At 55.1% G+C, this 26,913-nt stretch overlaps 1 protein-coding gene across 6 annotated transcripts; it reads left to right on the top strand.

Moving 5' to 3' along the window:
* The first annotated feature begins 424 nt into the window (after positions 1–424).
* Positions 425–25,757, top strand: GRAMD1A (GRAM domain containing 1A). Of its 6 annotated transcripts, none has more exons than XM_027514182.1 (20): positions 1,519–1,838; positions 10,593–10,803; positions 10,892–10,912; positions 11,392–11,476; positions 11,614–11,717; positions 11,799–11,894; positions 12,644–12,724; positions 16,046–16,158; positions 16,334–16,484; positions 17,006–17,204; positions 18,659–18,802; positions 20,325–20,443; positions 20,535–20,677; positions 21,232–21,335; positions 21,421–21,594; positions 21,695–21,782; positions 22,731–22,742; positions 23,053–23,160; positions 23,245–23,365; positions 25,311–25,757. In XM_027514182.1, the coding sequence occupies exons 1-20, from the start codon at positions 1,567–1,569 to the stop codon at positions 25,401–25,403; spliced, it is 2,439 nt and encodes an 812-aa protein (XP_027369983.1). In that variant the 5' UTR covers positions 1,519–1,566; the 3' UTR covers positions 25,404–25,757. The 6 variants fall into 6 exon arrangements, with proteins under 6 accessions (XP_027369987.1, XP_027369983.1, XP_027369984.1 ...); XM_027514184.1 differs by lacking the exon at positions 1,519–1,838 and adding an exon at positions 5,725–6,107; XM_027514187.1 differs by lacking the exon at positions 1,519–1,838 and adding an exon at positions 6,473–6,568.
* The last annotated feature ends 1,156 nt before the right edge of the window (positions 25,758–26,913 follow it).

The following is a 26,913-nucleotide window of genomic DNA, read 5'->3' as shown; positions in this document are numbered from 1 at the left end:
AAGAGGGACTAATAACTGATAAATGAGGGGTGATGGAGACTTCTGGAAGGGAGGCAGGGTAGGACTCACAGTGACATGCTGGCTCTCAAACTGGTTCTGAGGGGTTCGTTTTACTGTTAAAACTTGCTACCTCACAACTAGCCTCCAGACAGCCTTTAGCGTGTGTCAATCATCATGTAACAAAATTGAAAAAGAGCTAAGCTGTGGGGAATGCCAGCTTTTACCAAGCGTGTGGAGAAGACAGAGCTGTGCACAGAGTGAGAAGGAGCTGTCAGTGGGGTGCCCTGGAGTGCCAAGAGAACCCACCAGAAGGAAGGAATTGGAGTCTCGAAGGTTCCCGGAGCTAAGAGCAGGACGGGAGGATGAGGATGGGGAAGAGTATCAGACCTGGCCGCCCGGGGGTGACGTCTGGGCTTGGAGGAGCAGTGCTGGAGGAGAAATGGGGACAGAAGCTACAGTGACTGGCTGCAGCCAACAGGAAAGATGGAGCCGCAGAGCCCCAGAACAGAGTCAAGAGGAAAGGGCCTCCTCTGAGGTCGGAACACCCCCACCCCCACTCAGCCCTTTCTCCCTGGAACAGTTGGCCAGAGGGGAATCTGACTCCAGCCGGATACTGTATTCCGCCTGACAAGGTCATGACTCCCTGGCCCAGCCAGGACTCCCCGGGGGAAAGAATAGGGCCTGGTCACCCGCCCTAACCACACGCTGTGAGGACAGGACGAGAAAGCCATAAGGTAGGGGCACTGGGGTGTCTGGGAAGGACTCTGGGTCCCAGGCTGGCCTGTAAGGCTCAGGTTCTTCCCAAACCAGGGGAAACCCTCTCTGGGTCCCATGGGTCATCCTTCCCTGTCCCCACCTCCTCAGCAGTGGGGTGCCAAGAAGCTCTCACCGTGTCCTGCGGTGAGAACAGACAGACACTAATCTCATCTCCCCAGACCCATGCGGCCTCCAGTATCACAATCATAACAGCAGGAACTGGCCTCGTTCCCTCCCTTTGTTTGTCTTGGGAGGGGCAATTGCTGAGCAAAGAGAGAAGGGAAATCCTGGCCTTAATCAGCCGTTACTCAGGCCCCTGGGCCTCTGGGGCCCTCTCAGACCTGGCTCCTTCCTGGCCCTGTGTATGGGGAAGGGAGCTGGGGTGGCGGGTGTATAGAGAACCCAGGGCTTGACCGCAGTGCATTCACGCTAGAAAAAAATAAACCCCAGTCCAGGGGCACGAACAGAGTTCACTGACCACTTGCCGTGTGCCAGACCCTGGGCTAGCCCTCCACTTGTCAGAGCTCCCTGACACTGCCCGGCCACCCTTGGAGGTCGCCATCAGGCCCTCCAGCTTCCAGAAGAGGAACCAGGGTCACAAGGTTGGCCGAGATGGGAATCCCACCCAGATCTCTCTGACCCCCATGCTATGCTCTGAAGCTCAGCTGACCCCTCCTCCCACTGGGCAACGGGAGGTGGTGAGGGGCAGGGTCTGCATGGGAAGTCTCCCCTTCACCCCTTCACCTCTTCTTTCTCCCCCAGAGGCCACACCACGGTCCAAGACCCCGGCTGGGTGGCAGAGCCATCCCCATGGCTGAGTTTCTGCCCCTGCTGCCTTGTACACCCTTGCTGACCCAGGATGTCTGTGCCCAGGACTCACGGGTGCCCCCAGCCAAGGAGCCGAGCCAGGAGGCACAGGGTGGCAGGGTCCATGGCCCGGCCCCTAAGCGCTGGAAGCTCCTGGAGGTGCCCACCATTCAGATAACACCAGCCAGCAATGGGGAGTCACCCCCTTGCACTCCACCCGCCCAGCGCCTGCAGCTGCCGAGGACCCCAGACCGGGAGAGTTCGCCCCAGGACAGGTCAGACCTAGGAGGTGGGATGGGAAAGGGGTTCTCTCTCTCAGGACTCAAGCTCGAGGGTGGGTTCCCTGTGGCTGGCACTGTCCTGGTTGGGGGTTGAAGGTCAGTTAGAATGTGGCTTTAGCCCCACAGGGGCCTGACTGGAAGTTGTAAAATATATGCAGATAAAAACTGGAATATGTGTTGGGATAATCAGCTATGCTCAGCTGAGCACTGCTTACTAAGACCAGAGGCAAATACTCACCAACTGGTGTTTTTCAAACTTTGGGTCATGACCCATTTAAGGCCATGAAACCGATGTAGTACACCGCAGTGAACACTTTTTTCCCCCAAATAGAATCAGAAGAGAACTGAACATAACACAGTGTTAAAAAAAAAACAAACAAAAAAAGAATAAGAAAATAACACAGTGTAGCAGGCAGTGAACAAGTGTGGTTTCCTAGCAATTTTGTGACATTACATATATAGCAGACCCTCCATACCCATGGGAGTATTCTAAGACCCCTGTGGATAAACTCTGCAGATGCTCAAATCTCTTACATAAAATGGTGTAGTATTTGCATATTAAACTACTCACACTCTCCTGTTGAGAATACCTCTAGGTTACTTACAGGTTTCTGTGCTGTGCTGTGCTGTGCTGTGCTCAGTCGCTTCAGTAGTATCCAACTCTTTGCGACCGTGTGGCCCCGACCATGTGGCCTGTAGCGCGCCAGGCTCCTCTGCCCACAGAATTTTCCAGGCAAGAATTCTGGAGTAGGCTGCCGTTTCCTACTCCAGGGGAATCTTCCCAAAAAAGGGATTGAACCCCTGTCTCTTGTGTCTCCTGCTTTGTTGGCAGATTCTTTACTGTCTGAGCCACCAGGGAAGTTCCCAATACAATGTAAACAGTTGCCAGGAAGCAAACTCAAGTTTGTTTTCTGAAAAAAGTTTTTTTAATTGAAGCACAGTTGATTTATAATGTTGTGTTAGTTTCAGGTGTACAACAAAGTGCTTCAATTATACATACATATATATATCTATTCTTTTTCAGATTATTTTCTACTACAGGTTATTTATCTTAAGATGTTGAATATAGCTTCTTGTGCTATATAGTACATCCTTGCCATTTATCTTTTTTCTTTTTGGCTAAGCCACAGGGCTTTCGACATCTCGGTTCCTCAACCAAGGACTGAACCCAGTACCAGCAGTGAAAGCGCTGGGTCCTAACTGGACTGCCAGGGAAATCTTAGACTCCTAATTTATTGCTTTCCTGTTCTGGAAATTTTTATACAAAAATTATTATGCTGTACACCTGAAATTAATATAATATTATCTATCCAGTTTTTAAAAACTGAAGTATAGTTAATTTACAATGTTGTCTTAGTTTCAAGTGTATTCCTCCCAGAATTAAAAAAAAATTCTGTTCTGATCTTTGATTGGTTGAATCCATGGACGTGGAACCTGCAGATATGAGGGCCTATTCTATTTCTAATTGTGTACTTGGAGACCAATATAAAAGGTATTTCCTGTTGCAGCTCATGGGCAAAAAAAAAAAAGTTTAAACAAAACTTCTACAAAGAAACACTACCTCTGGCACAAGGAGACAGGAACAAGGAGGTTGAAGGCTGTAGGAGGAAAGAACTACATTGGCCTTTAACAGAAATGCCCATTGTGGCTTTTTCCAACAAAGAACATTTGGATAAGAGTTAAAGTTTATGAAGTAGGGCTCTGTGTGTTAATGTGGAGAAATCTCAGAAATAAAGATGATGAAGAAAAACAGGTTGCAAAATGATAGTAGGAGCCTAATTGTGTATCTTTTTAAAAGATTTTGTTAGTGGATGCATCTTGATGCAGAAAAAGGATAGAAAAATGTACAAAAATGGTAAAATATCCACATCTATTATATATGCTTGGTGGGGACCAAGATAACTCTTGTATTTTTCTTGTTTGAAATAAACATTCCCTAATTAAAATTTTTTAAGTATTTCAAAAGAAGAAACAGGCCAAGAGAAATACAAAGAAAGAGAACAGTGAGACAGAGGGAGATGGTGGGAGGAGGGCCTCACTGGGATCTGACCCTGAGATCTGACCTTGAGAGGCAGTTGTCCAAGAACTGAGCTTTCCTACAGAGGGAAAGGGAGTGCAAAGGCCTGGGGGCAGGAACAGGAACTGGGAAGTCAAAGCAACAGCAGGGAGGCTGGGTAAGCTAGAGGCAGTGAACAAAAGGGAGCCAGAGAAGTTAAGAGTGGAGTCTTTGGCAACTTTGCTTTTAGCTGGACTGAGGTACAGCCAGAAGACTCTGTACTGGAGGGCTTCCACCTGACAGGCTCCTTCAGGCTGTGTGTGTGCGGGGAGCAGGCTGTAGGGGTTGGGAGGGAGCAGGGAGACCAGGGAGGAGGCTGTGTGATGGTCCAGGAGGGAGAGGACGTCCAGGAGGGAGAGGATGGAGGCTGGGCCAGGGTTGGGGCAGTGAGGGAAAAGAGCTTAAACTGGATAGATTTTGTAGGAGGAGCCTACTGGGTTTGCTGAGAGACTAGAGGGAAAGAGAGGGGTCAAGAAAGGCTGAAATTTGGGGCATTCCACCCACCAAAATGGGCATCCCAGACGGAGATATTGATAAAGTCTCTACCTGCCAATGCAGGAGATGCAAGAGTCGTGGGTTCGATCCCTGGGTCGGGAAGATCCCCTGGAGAAGGGAATGGCTACCAATTCCAGTGTTCTTGCCTGGAGAATCCAAGGGACAGAGGAGCCTGTCCAGCTACAGTCCACAGGGTTGCAAAGAATTGGACAGGACTGAATGAGCACATACCCACCAAAATGGAGAAGTCAGTGGATGTTTTAGGAGGGAAAGGGTGTTAAGTGTGGAAGAGCCGTGGGAATGGAGTTTTTTTCAAGAGGTAGGAACAGCCCATCCTGGAGAGGGGTGGGGAGCAAGTTTGAGCTGGGGGGCCTGTGGCCAGGAGCTGTGAGGTTCTGTGCACATATCTGTGTTCTCGGGGGAGGAGTCCAGGACACCAAGAGACCCTGGCAGCTGCTCCAGAGATAAAGGTGGGTTAGGGCATCAGTGGAGGATTGCGTCCACCAACAGTGACCTTGGCGACTCACTTCCCATCTTTGAGGCCGGGGCTTCCCCTTCTATAAAAGGGGAGCACTCCCACCTCCCTCGCTCCCAATCCCATCCTGTGGGAAAACCCTGATCACAGAGTTAGTGGGGTTCCCAGGACTGGGTTGACTTGCTCGACGTCATGGCTGACTGGGGCTGGCACTGGAAGGGGTCCCCAGAGACGCCGCTCAGAGATGCTGAGAGGGAGGCGGCCTAGGGCCCCACCTCCTTCCCGCCAGCTGCTGTTCCCCGCGTCCCCACTGCCCCAACACCTCCGTTTCCCCGAATTTCCCTCCCATCCCCAGCCCCGCCTCCTCTCTCAGTTTCCGCCCCGGGTAGGGAGTAGGGGTACGTAGAGCGCCGGGCCCGAGGCCTCATTGGAGCGGAGGACCCCTCTCTGGGTACCAGGCGAGCGCATCCGGCCTGTGCCCAGGCTACCACGGCGGAGTTGTGTTTCTGATCGAGTCCGTCTCTGTGTTTTTCCGTTTCGGTCTTTCCCCCTCCCCGGTCCATTTCTCTATCTCTCTCCTTAGATCCTCCGTCTCTCTGTTTCTCTTCTCCCCTCTTCTTGCTTTCTCCGGGCCCTGACGACCCCGCCGGCCCCTCTCGACCTCTGTCTCGCTCCTCCTGCTCCTGCGCCGCGTCGCTCCATCTCTAATTCTCCCTCCAGCATCGGATTCCTCCCTGGGGTCTCGCTCGGTCCCCGCCGTCCCTCCCTCGCCTCTGACCAGCACCCCCACCACCCCCGCCCCCCCCCCCCCCCGGGTCTCCCTCTAGTTCTCACCTCCTGCTTTCCCGCCTCCCCTCCGGTACCTTTCTCCCTCCGGGGATCTGAGTCTCTGCCTCGAGGCCCAGCCGCCCCTCCCCGCCAGGGCCGATCCCTCCAGGCCACTAGTCCCCGGCAGGGCCGATCCCTCCCTTCTCGCCCCCTCCCGCGGGCGGGGGGCGGTGCCGTGACGCGCGGGGCGGAGGCAGGAAAGCGGAGCTGACGCCGCGGCGGCGTCCGGCGGCCCCGGCCTTTTGTGCGGGCAGAGGGCGGCGGGGTTGGGGCGGGGGTCGGGGGTACGGCAGCCAAAGAAGGAGAGGCGGCTGACCGGCGGGGACGCCCAACGCCGCACAGCCCAGCCCAGCCCGGCCCGGCCCTGCCCTGCGGCTGGGCGCGCCCGCCGCGCCGCATCCATGTTCGAGTGAGGACCGCGGCGGGGGCGGGGGCGCGGGGAGGTACTGAGGGGTCGCTGGGGCGGGGGCTCCACGGGCTCGGCCCGGCGTGGCGCGATCGCAGCCGAAGTCCAGGAGCTTGGGCACAGGGGTCGGCCGGAGGGGAGGGAGGGAAGCCTCGGGGGCCCAGGGGTGCACTCGGGGGTGGGGCGCTGACGGCAGGGTAGCCCCCCGGGTCTGCTCGGCACTGCCCGGACGCGATGCGCCAGCCTGGCGGAGCTTTGGCTCGGGGTCCGGGGCTCATCGCGCTAGGAGCGCGGCCTGCCGGGAGCGCCCCCGGCCTCCTTTGCAGCTGCTTGGGAGATGAGGAGTGGGCGCGAGGCTGACTCGGGTCTTCAGGCCTGCTATCAAGGCTGGGCGGAGACGAGCCCCCGCCGACCAGGCTCCCAGGCCCGTGAGTCCGGGGCAGGCCTGGGAGCAGCCTCTCCAGGTCTGAGCCCCCTCTGTTCTGGTCTGTCTTAAGTCTCGAGGTTGCTCGGATAGGGTCTTCTACGTGGCCGGCCGACCGCGTGTCTCAGATCCTCCGGGGTCCTGAGCACGGAATTGACCTAGTAGTCCCTGTCCGGGCCCAGAGTATTCTAGATTATGCATTATAGGTGTCTTGGACGTGTATGCGTATCTGTGTTCCTGGTGTGCAAGCAGCTGTGATCCTCTTTGGCTCTGTGTGTGTGTGTGGCTTCATGTGGTATTGTAAGCTCCGTGTGTGTGTCTGATTGGGATCGTAGTGTGTGTCTGGGGCTTTGTGTGTGTGGCTGTGACTTTCCGTGGTTGTATGTGTGTACTGTACCTCATTCCATCAGACATCCGCGTGTCTAGTTGTGACTCTGGAGTATGTGTACATGTGTCTAAGCCTCCTAGTGTGCAGCAACAGCTGTGGTCCTCCTTGGCTGTGTGCCTGTGTGTGTGAATTTATTATCTTGGATTCCATCTGTGGCTCCAAGTGTCACTGTAAATTGCCTGTGTGTTCAGTTGTGACTTTGTAGTGTGTGTGTGCCTGTGTCAGGGGCTCTTTGTTTGCTGCTGTGACCTTTCACCTCTGTGTGTGCTTGTAATTTACCTCTGTACCTATTAGCATAGTGTGCAAATATAAGTCACCAGTGTGTCCATGTGTGACATTATTGTCTGGCCCCAGCCTTGGTGAGTATGAGTGAAACCCTCTGGGGTTGTACCTTAAATCTACGTCTGATTCCATCTTTGTGGGAAAGTTCCTGTGTGTGTCCCTTTATGACATTGTTGTATGCCCCTGGCTTGCATGTGAGCAGCTGGGACCCTCTGGGGCTTTGTGTGTGTGAAGGGTGTGTGAAGAATACGGGAGAGAGACCCCTTGTGGCTCTTAGTGAGCCTGGGACCCTCCCTCTCGAGACCTTGGGTGTACCCTTGACAATCTGGAGCAATAATAATAGCTGACATTATTATGAAAGTTCTCCTGTGTATAAGACGTGTCCCACGCATGATTTCAAATTCAGTCCCTGGCCACTGTGTGGTCGAGGTGTGTCCACAGCCGTCCGGGGCTGCGCTGTTCCTGAGTCCTTCACGGCTGTGTGTGTGTAGGACTCTCAGTCACTCGGCAACAGCATTTGCCACGTCCATCTCGTGCCACGTAAGAGCAGGTCTTCGCTCTGTCTTCCGCTCCTGATGGGGAGTGCCATGAAAACTGAGCTGAGCCTGGACTTAATTTACCTGGGTGGTGCCTGTGTTAGCTGGGGACCTCTGGGACTGTTCTTTCACTGTGTGGCCCTCTCTGTCACTGTGGAAATGTTACTTTCAAGTCTCCTCCAAAAACTTCCCTGGAGCTGTATGTATGAACGTACCTGGGACTTTTCTGTTTCTGTCACCCTCTGCAGCTTCATGTCTTTGTCTTGCATGCAGGTGTGTGTGTGACTTCTGGGGCATTGTGTGTGACTGTAATATACCTGTGATGTTACTGCTGGGTGTGTAGGGGTGAGGGGTGGGGGAGACGTCTTACAACTGTGGGGAACTGTGGTTTGCCTGGGACCCTGGCTATGTGTGACCCACGTGGAGGGTCCGTTTTGTGCACACCCGTGCACAAGATGCCTCTGCCCCACTCTGCCCAGAGGGAGCTGTTGGCTCATTTAGGCCCAGGAGGCAGGAGGTGAGGTGTCTGCAGTGACAGAACCCCATTCTCGTCCAAGTCCCTCCAGCCTTGTCACCATGGCAAGGCCCCTCCACTCCACTGCTGCAGCCTGCCTGGTGGGGCAGCCGCATGGTTGTCAGCACTTCCTCTTTGTACTGCCGAGAGCAAGATCTGGGGGTGCAGGCCGTGCCCTGGCTGCATGTGCTGGACCTGTCTGCAGGAACCCTCCCCAGACCTGTGGCTGCAGGAGTATAGGAGGGGTGGAGGTCTTGAGCTCAGTCACTTCAGTCATGTCTGACTCCTTGCAACCCCATGGACTCTAGCCCACCAGGCTCCTCTGTCCATGGGATTCTCCAGGCAAGAATACTGGAGTGGATAGCCATTTTCTTCTCCAGGGGATCATTTCAGGCTGGAGAGGCAGGAAGATGAGGCAAGAGGGGAATGTGATCACCCCTCCTTCAAACCCTTCCCCCAGCCCATAAGGGCTCTCAGGGTGAAGCCCAGACTCCTGCCCAGGGCCCACAGGGCCTGTGGGTAGGCCTGGGGCCTCCCATTCTCCTTCCCCAGCACCTCCTGGCCACCTCACTCCTCCTTAGCCTTGCCAAGCTCAGTCCTGTTCCAGAACTCACTGTTCCTGCCCCTAAAACAGCCTTCCCCAGCCTTTTGCCAGATCCTTGTCCTTGGGGCTCAGCTCAAGTGTGCCCTGAACACCGCCCTGCCCCCACCAACTTAGTCCTCCTTTATCTCTGGGGTCCTCCAACTTGAACTTGCATTAGAGTCTCCTGGGCCCCGCCCCCACTTCCTGATTCAGGAGGTCTGCAGTGGGTCCCGGACTCTGCATTTCTAACCACTTCTGAGCACTTCCTCTGAGCAGCGCTGCTTGGTAGCACTGACCAGTGTCTGAGGTCATCATCCTCATTTACCTGTTATCTTATTGATCATCCCCGTTCCCTAGTCAGAATGCCAGGTCCCTGCGGGCAGGTGGTACATCTGTCTTGCCCCCTTCTGTGTCCCCAGTGCCTGGTGCAGGGCAGGGGCTCGGTGTGCACTCAGAGAGTGAATGGCTGGGGTTGGGGTCAGTTGGGTTAGGCTGAGGTGTTTGTGCAGTACCTGTTGGAGTCAACATAGCACTTTGGCAGCAAATGGGCTGGCTTCGTGACAGCAGGGCTGTGTGCTCCATTTCAGTCTGACAGTTCTTAATAAAGGTGCCTTCCAAGTGGTGGGCTTTATGTATATATGTCCTCCTCCAGACAACCCTGTGAGGTGGATGTTGCTACTAGTCCCATTATACTCGAGAAGAAACCGAGGCCCAGAAAGACACTTGCCCAGGGTCACACAATGCAGGGCCCCAGCTGAGATCTGCAGGGGTCTCAGGCTGCCAAGGGTTGGGCAAATCATACACTTGGTGGAATCCAAGTTTGGGGGTGGGGTAGGTGGGGGTAGGTGGACTGAATCACTCATTCAATGAGTGATTCAGTCCACCAGGACAGAAGCTTGCGGAGCACCCGCTGTATGCCAGGCCTCCTAGGCAGGGGGGTGCACCTGGGGACGAAACCCCCTCCCCCTGTGAAGTGCACTTGCTGGTGTGGGAGGATTTGAAACAAGAAAATACAGAAGCGCAGGAGAAGTGATGAGAATGGTGGAGAGGGAAGGGGCTTGGGAGGAGGAATGTGCTTTACATGGAGAGGCGAGGGGAGGTGTCTTAGAGAAGTGAGCCCTGAGCAGGGGATGGGCTGAGGACCTTGCCTTCGCCTGGAGTAAAGTGCAGCGGTGGGGAGAGCTTAGACAGGAGGGCCCTGACCTGACTGGGGAGGAGGCTGCTGAGATGTCCAGGACGGAGAGCCTGGAGGCTGGGCCAGGGTCCTGGTGCAGGAGGAAGTAGGCAACATAAAAACAATGGAAATAGATCTTAGAGCTGGAGCAGGGGAACCTGCTAACAGATTAAAAATGAAGAGTAAGTAGGAAAGAAGAAGCAGCTTAGGTTTTTAGCTCAGGCAACTGAGTGGAAAGTATTTGTTCAATAAATATTTATTATACGAATGAATGAATATGTTAGTTTGAAAAACGACACAGGCGTGACTAAGAGCTCACTTCGTGCCAGGCTGTGTTAGAAGCCCTTTACACGTATGGACTTGTTTAACCCTCCAAACAAGAAGATGACATGTGTTTCTTACCCCTGGGTTATAGATGAACTCACCAAGGACAGGGAGCTGGGGGGCCTGCTCTGGATCATTCTGCGAAGAGGTGGAACAGGGTGGGTGGGTGAGAATCAGTGGGCTGAAGCGGGACCCCCCATACAGGCCCATCGCCATCCCCCAGCCTACCTCCCCTCATAAGAACCCTCTTCCTCTCCCCCCAGCACAACCCCCCACTCTGGCCGGAGCACGCCAAGCAGCTCTCCATCCCTCCGTAAGCGCCTGCAGCTCTTGCCCACAAGCCGACCCCCGCCTGAGCCAGAACCGGGCACCATGGTGGAGAAGGGGTCGGATAGCTCCTCAGAGAAGGGTGGGGTGCCTGGGACACCCAGCACCCAGAGCCTGGGCAGCCGGAACTTCATCCGCAACAGCAAGGTTGGTGCCGGCTCAGGTGGGGTGAGGGCAGGATGGGAGGGCAGGGGGATTCAGGGGCTTTTTCTGACTCCTTTCCTTTCTCTTGCAGAAGATGCAGAGCTGGTACAGTGTAAGTAACTGGGCAGGGGGCCTTGCCAGAGGGATGAGGGAGGGGGACAGGTACTGGGCCCAGGGGCCGCTGGCTGCCACTGTCAGAGAGTGGGCGCTGGGGTCAGGAGACCTGGGGGGTGGTCTCATCCCAGGCTGCTACTTACATGCTCTGTGACCTTGAGTGAGTTGCTTAACCTCTCTGGGCTGCTCTGTCCTTGAGAAACAGTACCCACCTTACTAGACTGAAGGGAACGCTCCCTGAGAGTCAGTGATGCCGGTGGGTACCGGACACAGCGCCTGGCTTCTGTAGCAATCAGTAAATGGCTCTCATCATGGTTACTTTTGTGTTATGGGCAGTGGGAGCCAGAAGTGAGCTAGACACTGAAGCCTCAGAGAGGCTGTCCCGGGCTGAGACTGAGGGGTGCTGGGAGCTTTGGGGGGCAGAATTTTAGGGGTGTGAAAATCCATCCCGGTTCTTACCTCCCAAACGTCCCCCAGATGCTGAGCCCCACATACAAACAGCGGAACGAGGACTTCCGGAAACTGTTCAGCAAACTCCCTGAAGCAGAACGCCTCATTGTGGGTGAGTCGTCCCCCCACCGCCCCCAGCCAGACCCTGAGCCCCCAGCTCTGCCCTCCTGACCCTCCCCGCGTGCGCCGGCCCGGCCAGGCCAGCTTGTGACTCGGGTGTCTGCCCGTCTCTCCTCTCGGCCGCCTCAGATTACTCCTGTGCCTTGCAGCGCGAGATCCTCCTCCAGGGCCGCCTCTATCTCTCCGAGAACTGGATCTGCTTCTACAGCAACATCTTCCGCTGGGAGACAACCGTGAGCCGACCCAGCCGGGACAAGGAGGGGCCCCAGGGCGGGCAGTGGCCTGGCCCCTTCTGACCCACCTTTTGTTCTCAGATCTCCATCCAGTTGAAGGAAGTGACGTGTCTGAAGAAGGAAAAGACGGCCAAGCTGATCCCCAATGCCATCCAGATCTGCACGGAGAACGAGAAGGTGAGCAAGAGGAGAGGCGAACAGGGGTCCCGGGTCCCCGATCTTCACTGACTCCTCTCTCCTCCCCGCCACCCAGAGCCCTGTTCACTTTGCACCCAACTTCTCACAGGGAATACTCGTTCTCTTTACTCTCCAGCCCCAGCCTGGGCTCCCATCATCTCTAGCCTGGACCCCTGCACATGCCCCTGACTCAGGCCCTGCAGTCTCCCCTCACACAGCTGCTCAGGGATAGTCTTAATAGACAAATTCTATCAGCTCAGAGGCCTTTTCTGCCAGGAAGCCTTCCCTGATGCTCTATTGTGATTGTTGCCTCATGGTCCAAGATGGCTGTCTCACACCAGTGGCCCAGACAGGAGAAAGAAATAGGGAGGGAAAGCTTCACAGCAGACTTCTCTTTGTGTTTTCTTGGCTAAAAGGGGATCTGTTAGCCACTCCTAAGTGGGCGTCAGAGACTGGGTATGTGCCATGGGCTTCCCCCGAGCAGCCTAGCCACTCTAGGCTGACCCTGTCTCCTGCCCTGGACTGTAAGTCCCGGGGCAGGGTTAAGGTCATCTCCTCATCACTGGGACTCCAGAGTTGACCATTGCTGGACTGGCCACAGAACTGACATTCTGTTGGGTGAGCGAGGGGATGACTGAATAGCTACCTCGGGCTGGGGAGCCAGGAACACAGTGTGTGCACAGGTAGAGCTTCCCCCTCCCTCTGGCCTGGTGTCTCCCGCACCGTTCATACTCCTCTCCCTCCTGCAGCATTTCTTCACCTCCTTTGGGGCCCGAGATCGCTGCTTCCTCCTCATCTTCCGCCTCTGGCAGAACGCGCTGCTTGAAAAGGTAGGCCTGGGCGAGTCCTGGACAAGGGGGTTAGAGGTCGGGCTGGGGAGAGGGGACCATGGAGCCAGGGATGCTAGGACTCGGAGAACCCCTCCAGCTCTTCCTCATGGGCAGCAGGTCCAACGTACCTGTAGCTTCTCCATAGGCCACCCCCCACTGCCCAGAGGGCCTCCGCGGGCTCCAGTGCCATAGCCCACCCACAAGAAATGCATACCCACGGCCCCTTAGTAACCACCAGTGAATCAGAAACGCTCTGAAGGGACTTTTTTGGCAGTCCAGTGGTTAAGACTCTGAGCTTCTAATGCAGGGAACGTGGGTTCAATCCCTGGTCAGGGAACTAAGATCCCATATGCTGCATGGCCAAAAAGAAAAAAAGCTCTGAAAATGGGGAGACTTGGGGTATGTTTGGCAACAAAACCTGACTTGAGCTAACATGGAGATTTACAATCCCTGTCAGCACCATCTAACAGAACTTGGTGCTATGCTGTCTGATATGGCAGCCATTGACAACACGTGCCCATTGAACTCTTGGCTAGTGTGACTGAGGAACTGTATTTTTAATTTAATTTCAGTTTGAATTAATTTAAACTTACAAAATCCTGTGTGCTTCTTATATAACACAGGTCTGTATTTATCTCAATTAATGGGCCACAAAATATTTATGTGTATGACTGGGGTCAATCTTAAGTATAACTGTGATTCAACATAAAATTATAGTAACCAGTATAGAATATACCAGTGATTCTCAAACCAGAGTTTCAGGAATCTTTTACGCTCTTTAATTACAGACTCCAAGGAGGTTTTGTTTAAGTGCAGTATATCTGACAATATAAACTGGTTTAGAAATTGAAACTGGGAGCTTTTTAAACATAAGATACACAAATACACTTGGATTAGCTACCAGAACAATGATAATATCACAGTCTCTGGGAAAACCCAACTGTATAGTCATAAAAGAGTAAAAGTGAAAAAGGCAAGTAATATCTAATATCTTATGCTACTAACACTTACCATACTTAATGGAAATAATTTTTCCCTCATGCATTCCCTAAAAGGGTCTAAGGGACACCCAGAAATTGGACCACACTTTGAGAACCTCTGGATACTAATATAATACAGATATTTGGGGTATTACAGTATAGGCACTGTAAAATGTTTCTTATATCCCCAAATTTCTTAATTTTGAATCAAGTTTTACCCCCAAAGATTTTGAATAAGGGATTTCAGACCTTTACTTATCACATTCTGGTAGTCTATTATGGGCCAGCTTTGAGTGGGCTGTCCTGGAATGACCATTATGGTTGAATGGGTTTATGTAGCATGAATTTGGCAGCAATCAGCTAAAAACCCAAGCAGACAATGGTTTAAGCAAACAGATGCTGAAGTGCTTCAGGTAGTAATAAGGATAGCTAACACTTAACAGAGCTACTGTGTGCCAGGAACTGTTCTGAGCTTTCCATGAATTAACTTACTTAATCATCACAGCCACCCTTTGAGGCAATATGGTTATCTTTATTCCACCAAGGAGGCACAGAGGGAAAGCCTTGCCCATGGTCACATATGCTTTTCTGTGGCTGAGTGGGGTTCTGACCCATTGTAGTCAGGTTCTGGAGTCCACTTAATCACACTGATGCCCATGTAACAAGAGGTATGGAGGTAGGCAATCCTGGGAGAGGGGAGTGGTTGGGGGCTCCCTGCATCATTCAGGATCCAAACTCTTATCCATTATTTCACACCATCATCCTGCTGTTGATGTTTTTTGTCCACATGCTTATTGCCTCATGGTTGCAGTATGGCTGCTACAGCTCCAGATGTCGTGCCCTCACTTAACTATCCCAAACGTGAAGGAAGAAAGGGATGGATGGAAAGTGGGCATTCCTTTATCAGGAAGGGAAAGCCTCTTTCAGCAAACTTTTCCTTACATTTCTTTGGCTAAAACTTGGTCACATGATCACCTGTGGTTGCAGAGTTATATGGGTTATATGGCAAATGAAAAAATGAATTGGTATAAGCCAGTTTTAATTCGCTGGGGCTGGGGAAGATTTTCACCTCAGACATATCAGGGTCCTGCTGGCAGGAAGGAAGGGTGGATAGATGTTGGGGTCTGCTACTGCTGGCATGCAGCACCTCAGAAGGCCCAAACACACTCCTCTAGCAGGGCTTACTCACATCCTGTCCTCCAAGGGGGCTGCAGCTGTGGCCATCCTCAGGGGCAAGAGTCCTGGAACAGGAGCCTGAGGGAGGGACAAGGCAGCATCAAAGTCTTCAGGGAGGCTGAGGGCAGCCAGACTGCTGGGGATGGAGTTCAGCCCTATCACTGAGTGCAAGTCACTGAACCCCATCCATCAGATGGGGACCATTCCTTCCTTGTAGCACCTGAGCTGGCCCCAGAATAAGTGCTCCATCACATCAGCTCTTGGGAGGTAGTGCAGTCCAATGGTTAGCTCCAGGGCTGAACCAACACTCTGGGATCACCTCAGTACCTCCACTTTCTAATTAAATGATGTTATGCCACCTCTGTGGGGCTTCCCAGGTGGCGCCAGTGCCAAAGGACCCACCCACCAGTGTAGGAGATGAAAGAGATGTGGGTTCAATCCGTGGGTCAGGAAGATCCCCTGGAGTTGGAAATGGCAGCCCACTCCAGTTTTCTTGCCTGGAGAATCCCATGGACAGAGGAGCCTGGTGGGCTACAATCCATGGGGTGGCAAAGAGTTACACGACTGAACACACACACACACACACGCACCTTTGTGCCTTATTGTCATTATCTTAAAATGATGATAATATTAGCACCTACTTGACAGAGTTGTTTTGAAGACTTATTAAGTTGGCACACATGAAAAGTTAGAAGAATGCCTGGCATATGGTAACAACTCAGTGAATGTCAGTTGCTGCTGCTGCTACTATTATTAATATTACTGTCTCATCAGTCTCATCTAGCCACTCTAGCCGTGGGTACCTCCTGAGGACGCCTGGGAGAAGTATTGATAGTTGGGAGCATGACTGCATGGTGGGTGGGAGCATTGGCTCTGGAGTCTGGCTGGGTTTGAACTTCAGAGTTGACCTCAAGCATAACTTCTCTGCTCTGGGCCTCTTATTCTCCTCTATAAAACTGGGAAGTTTAACCTGTAGCTGTGAAAGTATTGTGAGGACCTAAGGGAAAATTCCCCAGTACACTGGCTCCCTACCCAGTGGGTTGAGAGATGTCTGCTATGGGAAGTCATGCTCCCCCTTGTGGACACCGGGGGAACTGCTGAAGCTGAGGCCAGTGAAGGGCTCTGACTCTAAGGTAGAGGCCAACCCAATGTCGTGCCCATCCAGACGCTGAGTCCCCGCGAGCTCTGGCACCTGGTGCATCAGTGCTACGGCTCAGAGCTGGGCCTCACCAGCGAGGACGAGGACTATGTCTGCCCCTTACAGCTGAATGGCCTAGGGTGAGTCAATGGTTGGGGGCTGGTTCCGGGGGGTTGGGAGAAGACACAAGGGACTGTGTCCATAGCTCCTGGAATCCTGGGTGGACCAAGATGGGTGTACAAAAGTTTGGGAGACCAGGAGGGTGTGTGGAATCTCAAAGATCACAGTGGTCTCACTCCCTCTCTTTCTTTGCAGGAGCCCCAAGGATGTGGGCGATGTAATTGCCCTGAGCGACATCACCCCCTCGGGGGCAGCTGACCACAGCCAGGAGCCAAGCCCCGCAGGTTCACGCCGTGGCCGCATCACCCCCAACCTGTCCCGGGCCAGCAGTGATGCAGACCATGGGGTGAGCAGGAGGGTAGAGGAGAGAGGAGGGTGCTGGGTGGGGCTGGGGAGATGAACGGACCCACAGATTGAGGGCACCAGCAGGGAATGGACAGAGAAGAGGTGGCTGGAGGGATGAGTGAGCGAATGGATGGAGGAACGGGATGGAGCTGGGAAGATGGGTGTGGAAAACAAGCACAGGTAGGGAAAGAGAGAGACAGGGGTGGGACAGGTAGATAGATGGAAAGGGGGAGAGACAGAAGAGCCAAGAGAGAAATGGATGGATGGATGGATGGACGAGGTGGGTGCAGTCAGATGAGGCGTGGACAGGACAGGCATAAGAAAGCTTATGACCCAGGCATCCAAGACACGCCTGACTGAGAAGCTGAGAGGAGGCCTCCTCCGGGTGGCCCCAGCGCCTCTCGCCACTCAGCTATGAGCGGAACACACAACCTCCCCAGCGTTGGTTTTCCTACAGTCTTGAAGCCTTCTGGTGGATGTGGGCACCCAAGGGACAAGCTTGGATTAAGCTTTTCTCTACAGGCAGAGGAGGACAAGGAGGAGCAGACAGACAGCCAGCCAGATGCCTCCTCCAGCCAGACAGTGACCCCGGTGGCTGAACCCCCGAGCGCAGAGCCCACCCCACCTGACGGGCCCACCTCCCTGGGTCCCTTGGATCTGCTGCCCAGTGAGGAGCTGTTGACAGACACAAGTAACTCCTCCTCGTCCACGGGGGAGGAAGGTGAGGCAGGTGGCCCAACTCGTTTGCTTTGGCTACACGAGACAGACTTTACTCAGACGGGCTGACCAAGGGAGTTGCTGGCTCACAGGACTGAAAAATCCACAGCACAGGCAGATAAGGCATTCACGTGTTCTTGTTAGAAATCTGTCCGTATCTCGCTCTGCTTTGAAGGCAGCTTGGCAAGGTGGATAGGAGCATAGACAGAGCCCCATAGATGGCTGGGGCTCAAATCCTGGCCATGCCACTTCCCAGCTGTGTGACGTGGGCAAATTATTCAACCTCTGAGCCTCATTTTCCTTATCTGAAAAATGGGTTGACAGTAATAATGCCTACTTCATAGGGTTGTCATGAAGAGACAACTGTTATTCATAAGCTGCTGCTGCTGCTGCTAAGTCGCTTCAGTCGTGTCCGACTCTGTGCGACCCCAGAGACAGCAGCCCACCAGGCTCCCCCATCCCTGGGATTCTCCAGGCAAGAACATTGGAGTGGGTTGCCATTTCCTTCTCCAATGCATGAAAGTGAAAAGTGAAAGTGAAGTCACTCAGTCGTGGCTGACTCTTCGCAACCCCATGGACTGCAGCCCACCAGGCTCCTCCATCCATGGGATTTTCCAGGCAAGAGTACTGGAGTGGGGTGCCATTGCCTTCTCCTATACATAAGCTATTATGTATTAAATGGCTTAATACATGTAGAATGCTTGGGCCAGTCCATAAGTGTTGGCTTATTTCCATTGGCGGCAGCAGCATTTCCATTTTCTCCATGCCAGCTTCCTTCTCAGGTAGCTTCTACTCTTATGGGGGCAGAAAGAGCTCCAGCCCTGCCCCGGATAAGCCTAGTGGAAAGAAAGCCAGCTTTTCCCAGTGATTGCACCAAGCTCTAGGGTTGTTTCTGATTGGAGAGCTGGCCTACCCCTGAGCCCACCACTGTGGCTAGTGGCCTGGCCTAGGTCACATATATGCACACATATACACACCCTGAACCAATCACTGTGGCTGGTCTGGGACACACATGTATGCGTGCACACACACCCCCACCCGAGTCCCATAACTATGGCTGATGGCTTGGCCTGGATTACACACACTTGTGCATGCCCACATGCACACACCCTGAACCAATCACCATGGCCAAAGACTCAAGGTTATGAGCTGGAGGGTGGGCTTATGATAGGTCCACCCCTGTCATCACTGGGACTGCAAGCATGTAGGTCTAGGTGTGTGCTCCACCTTCAGCGCACAGTGATGGCTCTGATTGTCTGGCTGGGGGCGCACGTCCACCCTAAAGCCATCCCGTGGTGGAGGGAGCGGAGTCGCTCCATGTCAGTGTCCACTCTGGTCCAGGAGGACAGGGCTGCCCAACCACCCCACAAAGCCTGGGAGTGGGGAGGTGTGCCCCCCCTGCCGAGGGAACCCGAGGAACACAAGCAGCCCCAGGCACTGTCCTTCTCTGTCACCCAGCCGACCTGGCGGCCCTGCTGCCTGACCTCTCCGGCCGTCTCCTCATCAACTCCGTCTTCCACGTGGGTGCTGAGCGGCTCCAGCAGATGCTCTTCTCAGACTCGCCCTTCCTGCAGGACTTCCTGCAGCAGTGCAAGTTCACAGGTCAGGGGCTGAGGTGGCTGGGGTACAAGGGGAGGGAGCGGGGAGAAGCAGGCCAGGAGACCGGCAGGAACCGCCATGCAAATTGGGTGCGGTGGGTCAGGGAGTGAAAAGCAGCGATTGTGAGACAGAGAACCTCCAACGAGCTGAGTGGCCTTGGGCCAGGGGCAGACCTCCTCTGTGCCTCAGTTTCTTCCGTGTGGGGCGGGTGTGATGCTACCTGCCTTGTCAGGTTCTCGTGAGAACTAAATGAGTCAGTACTGGGGAAGTGCCTAGAATAGGAGCAGATAGGAAGCCATTTAATAAATATGAATTAAAGACTGCTCTGTCAGGCCAGTGCAGAGCCCAGGACAGATGAACTTGAGTCCCGTGGGAACAGCAGTGAAGAGATACTGACACAGATAAGCATGTGTATCAGAGGGGTGGCTGTGATCTAGGGGGTATCAGGAAAGGGTGCTGGAAGGATGTGAATTGAAACTAAGGCCTGAAGGAGGAACTTTCCTAGGGAAATGGGAGGGGGTAGGAGAGAGGAAGTCCAGGGAGGCCAGCAGGGTGCCTGCAAAGGTCCTGAAGCTGGAGGCAGGCACTGGGAGAAGGCCCTTGGGGTTGAGCCCCCAAGGCCAGGTGTGGAGGGGGCAAGCCACAGCACCAGGGGAGGCAGAAGGGCTGACCAGGAGACCAGCAGGGAGCTCGGGAGGCTACGAAAGAGGTTCAAGTAGGGGAGAGGCCTGTGTCTTTTCTTGATTGATGAAAACGAACCATGCAGCGTCCTCTGCGGAATGGGTAAGACTGTGCCTTAGGTTGGGAGCTCTCGAATCCCCCCCAAACTATGCTTATATTCTGGAGAGAGTGGCACATCAGACTGAAGCTCAGACTCTGTCCAGCAGTACTGGGGAGTCATAAAGTGTTGTAGGGAGGGACAGAGTCAGCCTTGGCTGTTAGAAGCTCCCCCTGGACCAGAGCTGGAGATGGAGGCCAGAACCTCAGGGGGAGGCTGGAGAGGTGCCCTGGAATGGCAAAGATGGGATGAACGAGGACAGTGCTCAGACAGTCAGTGAATAGATAGTGTCCAGGATGAGGCCCAAGGCTCTGCAGGGAGCCTGAAGGACGGTGGGGCCCAGCGAAGATGGGCATGTTTCAGGGGTTGGAGAGGCCAGTGGCTGTGCGGGGTCCTGAGGACTTCCAGGGGATGTTTTCAAGAGGTCGCAGGACCCTAGGTCTCAGGCTCAGGGGAGAAACCAGGACTGGTAGCATGGAGACAGGGCTGCAGAGTGGATGCAGAGGCCCAGGAGGGCTGAGAAGTATGGGCAGGAGAGAGGTCCTGGCTCCAAGGGTCATCAGCATCTAAAGTTTCAGGCATCTAGAAGGAAGGTGGGGCAGACACCGGGGTGGGGGCAGGGAGGAGGTGCGGGTTTAGGAGCCAGTCTCCAGAGAACTGGAACCTTCCCCAAAAGGCTGGGTCTCCTACTGCCCGAGGGCAGAGGACTGGAGAATGGTGTCTTCATTCTGTTCCTCCATCCCCCAGACGTGACCTTGAGCCCCTGGAGTGGGGACAGCAAATGCCACCAGCGCCGAGTGCTGACCTACACCATTCCCATCAGCAACCCGCTGGGGCCCAAGAGCGCCTCTGTGGTGGAGACACAGGTGAGCCGGGCAGGGTTTCCGGTGGGTGGGGGGCCGAGGGTCGGGGTAGGGAGGATGGCGCTGACTCCTGGCTCCCCCTTTGACCCCGCAGACGCTGTTCCGGCGTGGCCCCCAGGCGGGAGGGTGTGTGGTAGACTCCGAGGTGCTGACGCAGGGCATCCCTTACCAAGACTACTTCTACACTGCCCACCGCTACTGCATCCTGGGCCTCGCCCGGAACAAGGCCCGCCTCCGGTAAGCCGCACCCTGGCCCCGCCACCTGACAGCCGGGTGGTCCCAGGGCCCCCTGCCACATTCTCCCTGTCTCGAGTCATCCACAGAATGCTGGTTGCCACCCTGACAGATGAGCAGAAGTCAGGAACACCCCGAGGTGGTTGACCTGAGCCACCAGAAGGGCGGAGTCACCACTGACCAGGAGGGGAAGGCGGGGAGGGCTTGGGAGAAGACCAGGTACTCAGCTTGGGACATGTCCACCCCACGTGGGGGTGGACACAGCCGCAGGGTGGAAGGGGTTCAAGGGTGAGGTGCGGGCTAGGATGGCAGTCTGGGTGGGCAATGCTGGGGTAGCACTGAAGGTCTGCCATAGTCACGGGTGTGGACAGAGAAGGGGCTGCAGGCTAAGTGGGGTGTTGTGTGGGGATCACAGGGAACCCTCGTGGGGGATGTCTGTTTTGTGTGTGGGTGACACAGGGCCCTCTCTGAATTAGAAGAGGGCACGCACCCCCTGGGGAATGGGACAGCAAGGCTGCAGTCAGCTCCTGACCCCCTCCCCCGGCTCTCTTCCCCAGGGTGTCCTCCGAGATCCGCTACCGGAAGCAGCCCTGGAGCCTCGTGAAGTCCCTGATTGAGAAGAACTCATGGAGTGGCATTGAAGATTACTTCCACCACCTGGGTAGGGGGCAGGGACCCGGGAGGGCCGCAGCCGGGGTCAGGGCCAGGCTGGGGCAGCCGTGCAGAGCCCTCTCCTGTGTCCACAGAGCGAGAACTCGCCAAGGCCGAGAAGCTGTCCCTGGAGGAAGGCGGGAAGGACACGCGGGGCTTGCTGTCTGGCCTGCGCCGGCGGAAGCGGCCTCTGAGCTGGAGGGCTCACGGTGATGGGACCCCACACCCGGACCCTGACCCCTGTGCCCGGACTGGCATGCACACCTCGGGTGGGTTCTGTCAGGCCTGGTGGGGGGCTGGGGAGGAGCTGGGGGCCTGGCTGGGGTGAGTAGAGATGAGTCCTTCTGACTTGGAGTTGCTCCCCCACAGGCTCCCTCAGCTCCCGCTTCTCGGAACCGTCTATGGACCAGGGCCCCGGGGCAGGCACCCCCAGCGCCCTGGTTCTCATCAGCATTGTGTGAGTAAGGGGGCCGGGCTTGGGGGGATCAGACAGGCCTGGATCTGCACCCTGGCTGTGCAACCCTGGGCCAGTGCTTGGCCTGTCTGGGCCTCTGCTTACATGGGAGCGTGGGCTCACCCCACAGCAAGGGTTAAGGAGGCGATGTTTGGGATGCGCCCAGGAGGGCTCCTCAGCTTGTATGGCTCAGTCTGTCATGGAGGGGTAGTCCCCGCAGGGAGATGGAAACCCTGGGGCTCTGGGGGAGTGGTCAGAGGGGGTGTGGCCTCGCCCAGGGAGCTGGAGGAGCAGGCTCCCAGGAGAGGTGGAGTTAGGTAAGCCAGGAGAGGTTTATGCATGGAGGTTTCAGGTTTTCTGTGCTCAGCCCTGAGCTGTGTGACACGAGGGACACAGTAGTGACCAGTAATCCTGGGGCGAGACAGGTCTGGCACCAGATCAGAGGGATGAGGTTGTGATGGAGGGAATGGGCGAGGCTGACAGGGAAGCCTTGGAAGGCGGGGGAAGGCTTCCTCCAGGCCAGCCAGTGGGTCATTGGGGAAGGCATCCTGGGAAAGCAGAGGACTCTGAGCTGAGACCACCCCCCACCCACAGTGGGTTTAGGCTGAAGGACCCACCTTCACAGAGGCCTGGGCTGGGGGACCCACCTGCACACAGGCCTCGCCTGGGAGTATCCTGGCCTGGTAGGGGGGTCCCACATGTACAGAGGCCTGGGCTGGGAGCAGGGCACTCTGAGGAAATGGAAATGAGATCCATGCTCCTGCCAGATCATGGCCAGTGAGAGATCGGCCTCGTGCTCAGCCTCTGGGCCTCGGTTGGCCAGTAACAGCGGTCCATGAGGGGCTGTGTGGCGCGCTCAGCTTGGGGCTGCTGGGGTTGGGGGTCAAGGTGTGGCCAGGACAGGCTGGGCAGCTCTCATCTCTTTGTCTCCCCCTCTCTCTGCCTTCTCAGGATCTGTGTGAGGTAGGGTCCTGCGTCCTGCCCTCCCTTCCCCTGTGTCTCGGCCCCTAGCTGCAACCCCTTCTTACTCATGGCCCCGGCTCCCCCAGCAAGGTGACCGGAGCAGCAGTTAAGGGCTCAGGCATCAGGCTAGCTTGGGTTTGAACCCTGGCTTTGGCTCGTGTGATCCCAGGCACGTCGCTCCCCCTGTCTGAATCTTGGTTTCCTCCTCTGGAAAGAGGGCTAGTCATGGTGCCCCTTCAAGGCATGGTCAAGGGGGTGCCCACCACTTGTGGAAGCATTGGTATCCTGACCTCTGACCTCGTCTCCCCAGCCTCATCGTCCTCATTGCCCTCAACGTCCTCCTCTTTTACCGCCTCTGGTCCCTGGAGAGGACAGCTCACACTTTTGAGTCCTGGCACAGTCTGGCCCTGGCCAAGGGGTGAGTGGGTAGCCCCAGGGGGTTGGGAGCTTGGGGAGGTGTGGGGGAGGCCAAGACCCAACTTGGGCCCTGTCTTCCCCACAGTAAGTTCCCCCAGACGGCCACGGAGTGGGCGGAGATCCTGGCCCTGCAGAAGCAGTTCCACAGCGTCGAGGTGCACAAGTGGAGGCAGATCCTGCGGGCTTCTGTGGAGCTCCTGGACGAGGTGCGGCGTGGGCTGCGGGGTCCTGCAGTCATGTCCCGAGATGCAGTATAATGCATCCAGGCCTCGCTTTCCTCCTGTGTTAAATGAGGAAGCCATTCATAGTCCTCACCTCCCAGGGTTGCTAGAGAAATCAGCGAGATGGAAGATAGAATTTATTGCTTCTCATCCTGGGGAAGAAGTCCAGGATGTCTTGACTTCAGGCATGGCTGGATCCAGCCGCCCAACAGTAATAAGAATCAGTCTCTCTTACCTTCTGTTGACTCTGCCCACCCCCAGGCCTGGCTTTGTTTCGGGGGCATCCCAGGTGGACCGAGATGGTACCTGCAGCTCCAAGGTAGCAGCCAAAGGAAGGAGCTCATTCTCACTGGCTACTGGGTCACGTGCCCATCCCCCAACCAGGCACAGAAGCCAGGGGTAGACACAGCTTGGTCCCTGAACCCCTTCCTGCCTGTAAGGTGACTAAGGGATCATGTGAGGGTGGGAAAGAGGTTCTCCAAAAGTCAGGGATCTCATTTCCAGGAGGGGTTGCCCCAGACACCCGCTGTAGTTTGCTGGCAGTGTCTATTCAGACAGCCAGGTTCAAATTCTGACCTGTGACCTTGTGCCAATGACTTCACTGCTGGGGCCTTGGCTTCCTCCTCTGTGAATGGGATGATAATCAGTGTTACTCCAAAGGCTGCCAGGAGGATTGAAGGAGTTAGCATCCAGGACTTCCCTGGCGGTCCAATGGTTAAGACTCCAAGCTTCCACTGCAGGGGCTGTGGGCCCGATCCCTGGTCAGGGAACTAAGGCCCCACATGCTGTGGAGTGTGGCCAGAAAATAGTTTTAACTAGAAAGGAGTTAGCCTGTGAGTAGCGTCCAGCTCACGTAAACACCTCGCCTATGTTTGCTGTTATAAGTGGGATCCTGCAAAGCAGGTGTTCAGTAAAGGTGGTGGTGCGTCAGCACAGGTGCCAGGCGCTGGGGAGCATCTGGCCTTGACTGGGTGCCCAAGGGCATCATAGCCCACGTTGCTGGGTGATGCTAAAAGTCCTTTCTGGTCACTCTGAACCGTAATGCTGAGGTCCACCTTTAGGGGCCTCATTGCACCCTGAAATCATGCTAGGAGGAAGGGGAAGGGCTGTGCAGGACAGGGAGGAGGGATCGAGGCTGGTGTGCCATCACTCAGAGATAGGAGGTCAGGGCCTTCCCATCCTGAATTCAGTTCTGATTATATTCTTCTGCCAAGGGCATGGAATTGACTACACAAAGTAACTAACAGCAGATGCTGATTGAGCCAGACAGTTCTAAGAGCTAAAATGACCAACTGATTTGTTTCTCATGGCCAACCTTTGAGGGGGATGCTTTTGTTACCACTCCACGCCTCCCACCCCCTGCCATGTAACAGACAGGAACAGAGACATTCCCAAGGTCGCATGGCAGGGAGTAAGACTCGCTAACAGGCACCCAGCACTCTGTGTGCCGGGTCCTAGGCATACACCCGGGAGATCCCTGAAGTAATCCTATGATGTAGGAATATTACTGACTAGTGTCTCAGCTGAGGGACCCGGGATGGTTAAGGGGCTTGCCCAAGGTTACCCCATAAAATGGCTTGAACCCAGGCCGTCTGGGCCCCTTCCACGTGCTGCCTTGGTTGTTGTTTGTTGTTCAGTCGCTCAGTCATGTCCAACTCTTTGCTACCCCATGGACTGCAGCAGGCCAGGCTTCCCTGTCCTTCATTATCTCCCGGAGTTTGCTCAAACTCATGTCCATTGAGTCGGTGGTACCATCCAACCATCTCGCTCTCTGCCTGTGAGAAGTCAGACTGGATGCGGAAAAGCTCCTCTCTCAGCACAGGCTGACCTTGGCCTCTCTGGACCTTGCCCAGTTCCTTAGCTGCAGGATGGTGGGGGTGTATCACCCCTACCAGCACTCACCCCCCACTCTGCCCACCTCTCCCTGCAGATGAAGTTCTCACTGGAGAAGCTACATCAAGGCATCACCGTCTCAGACCCTCCCTTCGACTCCCAGCCACAGCCTGACGACAGCTTCTCCTGAGGACACACAGCCATCCTCCTAAACGGACAAATAGACACAGAGGCTCGGTGGCCACTGCTGGCACAGTGTGAGCACCGGGAACCTCCCGCCCAACCCTCCCGGTGGCCTGGCCAGGGGCCACACAGACACGGGGACCACAGAACCGAGATGCACTTTAGACCAGCGTGTGCGAGTCCAGCTGCCGTTGCCTGCCCTGCCAGGGAGCTGGCCCAGCCTTTGGCAGGCCCCCCACTAACTTATTGTGCCCGTCTGGGGTTGTGGGGTGCCTCCTGGGGTACACGATTCCTTCAGCTCTGGGTTTAATGTATTATATTTATTTGGGGCTGACAGCCCCAATAAAAGGTTGGAAATGGCTGTGATTGTCCTTGCAGGGCCCTGGGAGTGGTGAGAGCCTCCTGTTACACTTGATCCCGCCGCGGTAGGAGGGGCATACAATTGATTTTCTGGGGCCACAGACACCGACGTGACCTGGGATTCCTAAGCAGCTTTGCACCATCAGGATCCAGGGTGGGGGCTCCAAGGACAAATTGGTGACCTGGCTCTATCCTACCTCTGATACTTAGCAGGCATGTCGCCCGGAGCAGTTCAACCTCTCTGAGCTTCAGTTTTCTTCTGTGCAATGAGCATAAGAATAGCACCAGTCAGGGACTTAGCTGGTGGTCCAGTGGCTAAGACTCCATGCTTCCACTGCAGAGGGTGCAGGTTGGAGCCCAGGTCAGGGAACAAAGATTCTGCATGCCTCACAGAGTGGCCAAGAAAAACAATAGCACCGGTCTTTTAGGATTGTTAGAAGTGAGTTTTCTCGAACTTTAGCTGCATCAGAATCTCCTGGAGGACTCTTAAAAAGCAGAAAGCTGGACTCCACCCTCAGTTTGAGACTCAGCCCACTTGCCATGAGTCTGCTGAGGTGCACTGCCAGCAAGTTCCCAGGTGATGCTCTGCTGAATGTCCAGGGACCTCACTGTGAGAACCACTCTGTAAGGATTCAAGGAATTAATAAAGGTGGCTACTTGAAACAGGGCCTGCACAGAGTAAATATTCAATAAAGGTTACTATTATGGCAGAAAAAAAATCAGGGGAGAAAAAAAGTAAGTCATATAGTGAGGACCAAGTACGTACCAGAGTCTGTGCCAAGGTCTGAAGTATTAGTCGCTCAGTTGTGTCTGACTCTGCAACCCCAGGGACTGTAGCCCACCAGGCTCCTCTACCCATTGGATTTCCCAGGCAAGAATACTGGAGTAGCTTGCCATTTCCTTTTCCAGGGGATCTTCCTGACCCAGGGATCAAACCCCCCTCTCGTGCATTGCCGTCTGAGCCACCAGCAAACCCAAATGTTCATTTAATTCTCAGTTACACCATGAGATGGAGACAAATAGTTACATGCCTGGCACCACTCAGCAGAGAGGCAAGGCCTAGCCCCTGGTGTCTCCACCTGCAGATACAGAGGCCCCCCACACCAGAATTTGAGGCCGCTGGACCCTGTCTTACCGATTCAGAAATGAGCCTAGAG

This window comes from Bos indicus x Bos taurus, chromosome 18, assembly GCF_003369695.1.
Source record: "Bos indicus x Bos taurus breed Angus x Brahman F1 hybrid chromosome 18, Bos_hybrid_MaternalHap_v2.0, whole genome shotgun sequence".
Lineage (NCBI taxonomy): Eukaryota > Metazoa > Chordata > Mammalia > Artiodactyla > Bovidae > Bos > Bos indicus x Bos taurus.
Note: the sequence above shows the minus strand (reverse complement) of the source record. Positions and strands in the feature narration are given on the sequence as shown.

What these genes read in the sequence shown, in the direction of transcription:
- GRAMD1A (XM_027514182.1), top strand. Translation starts at nt 1,567, where the DNA reads ATGGCTGAGTTTCTGCCCCTGCTGCCTTGTACACCCTTGCTGACCCAG. An exon ending in ACTTCATCCGCAACAGCAAG is followed by an intron (nt 10,804 to 10,891) that starts GTTGGTGCCGGC and finishes TTTCTCTTGCAG; the next exon opens with AAGATGCAGAGCTGGTACAG. An exon ending in AGATTACTTCCACCACCTGG is followed by an intron (nt 21,336 to 21,420) that starts GTAGGGGGCAGG and finishes CTGTGTCCACAG; the next exon opens with AGCGAGAACTCGCCAAGGCC.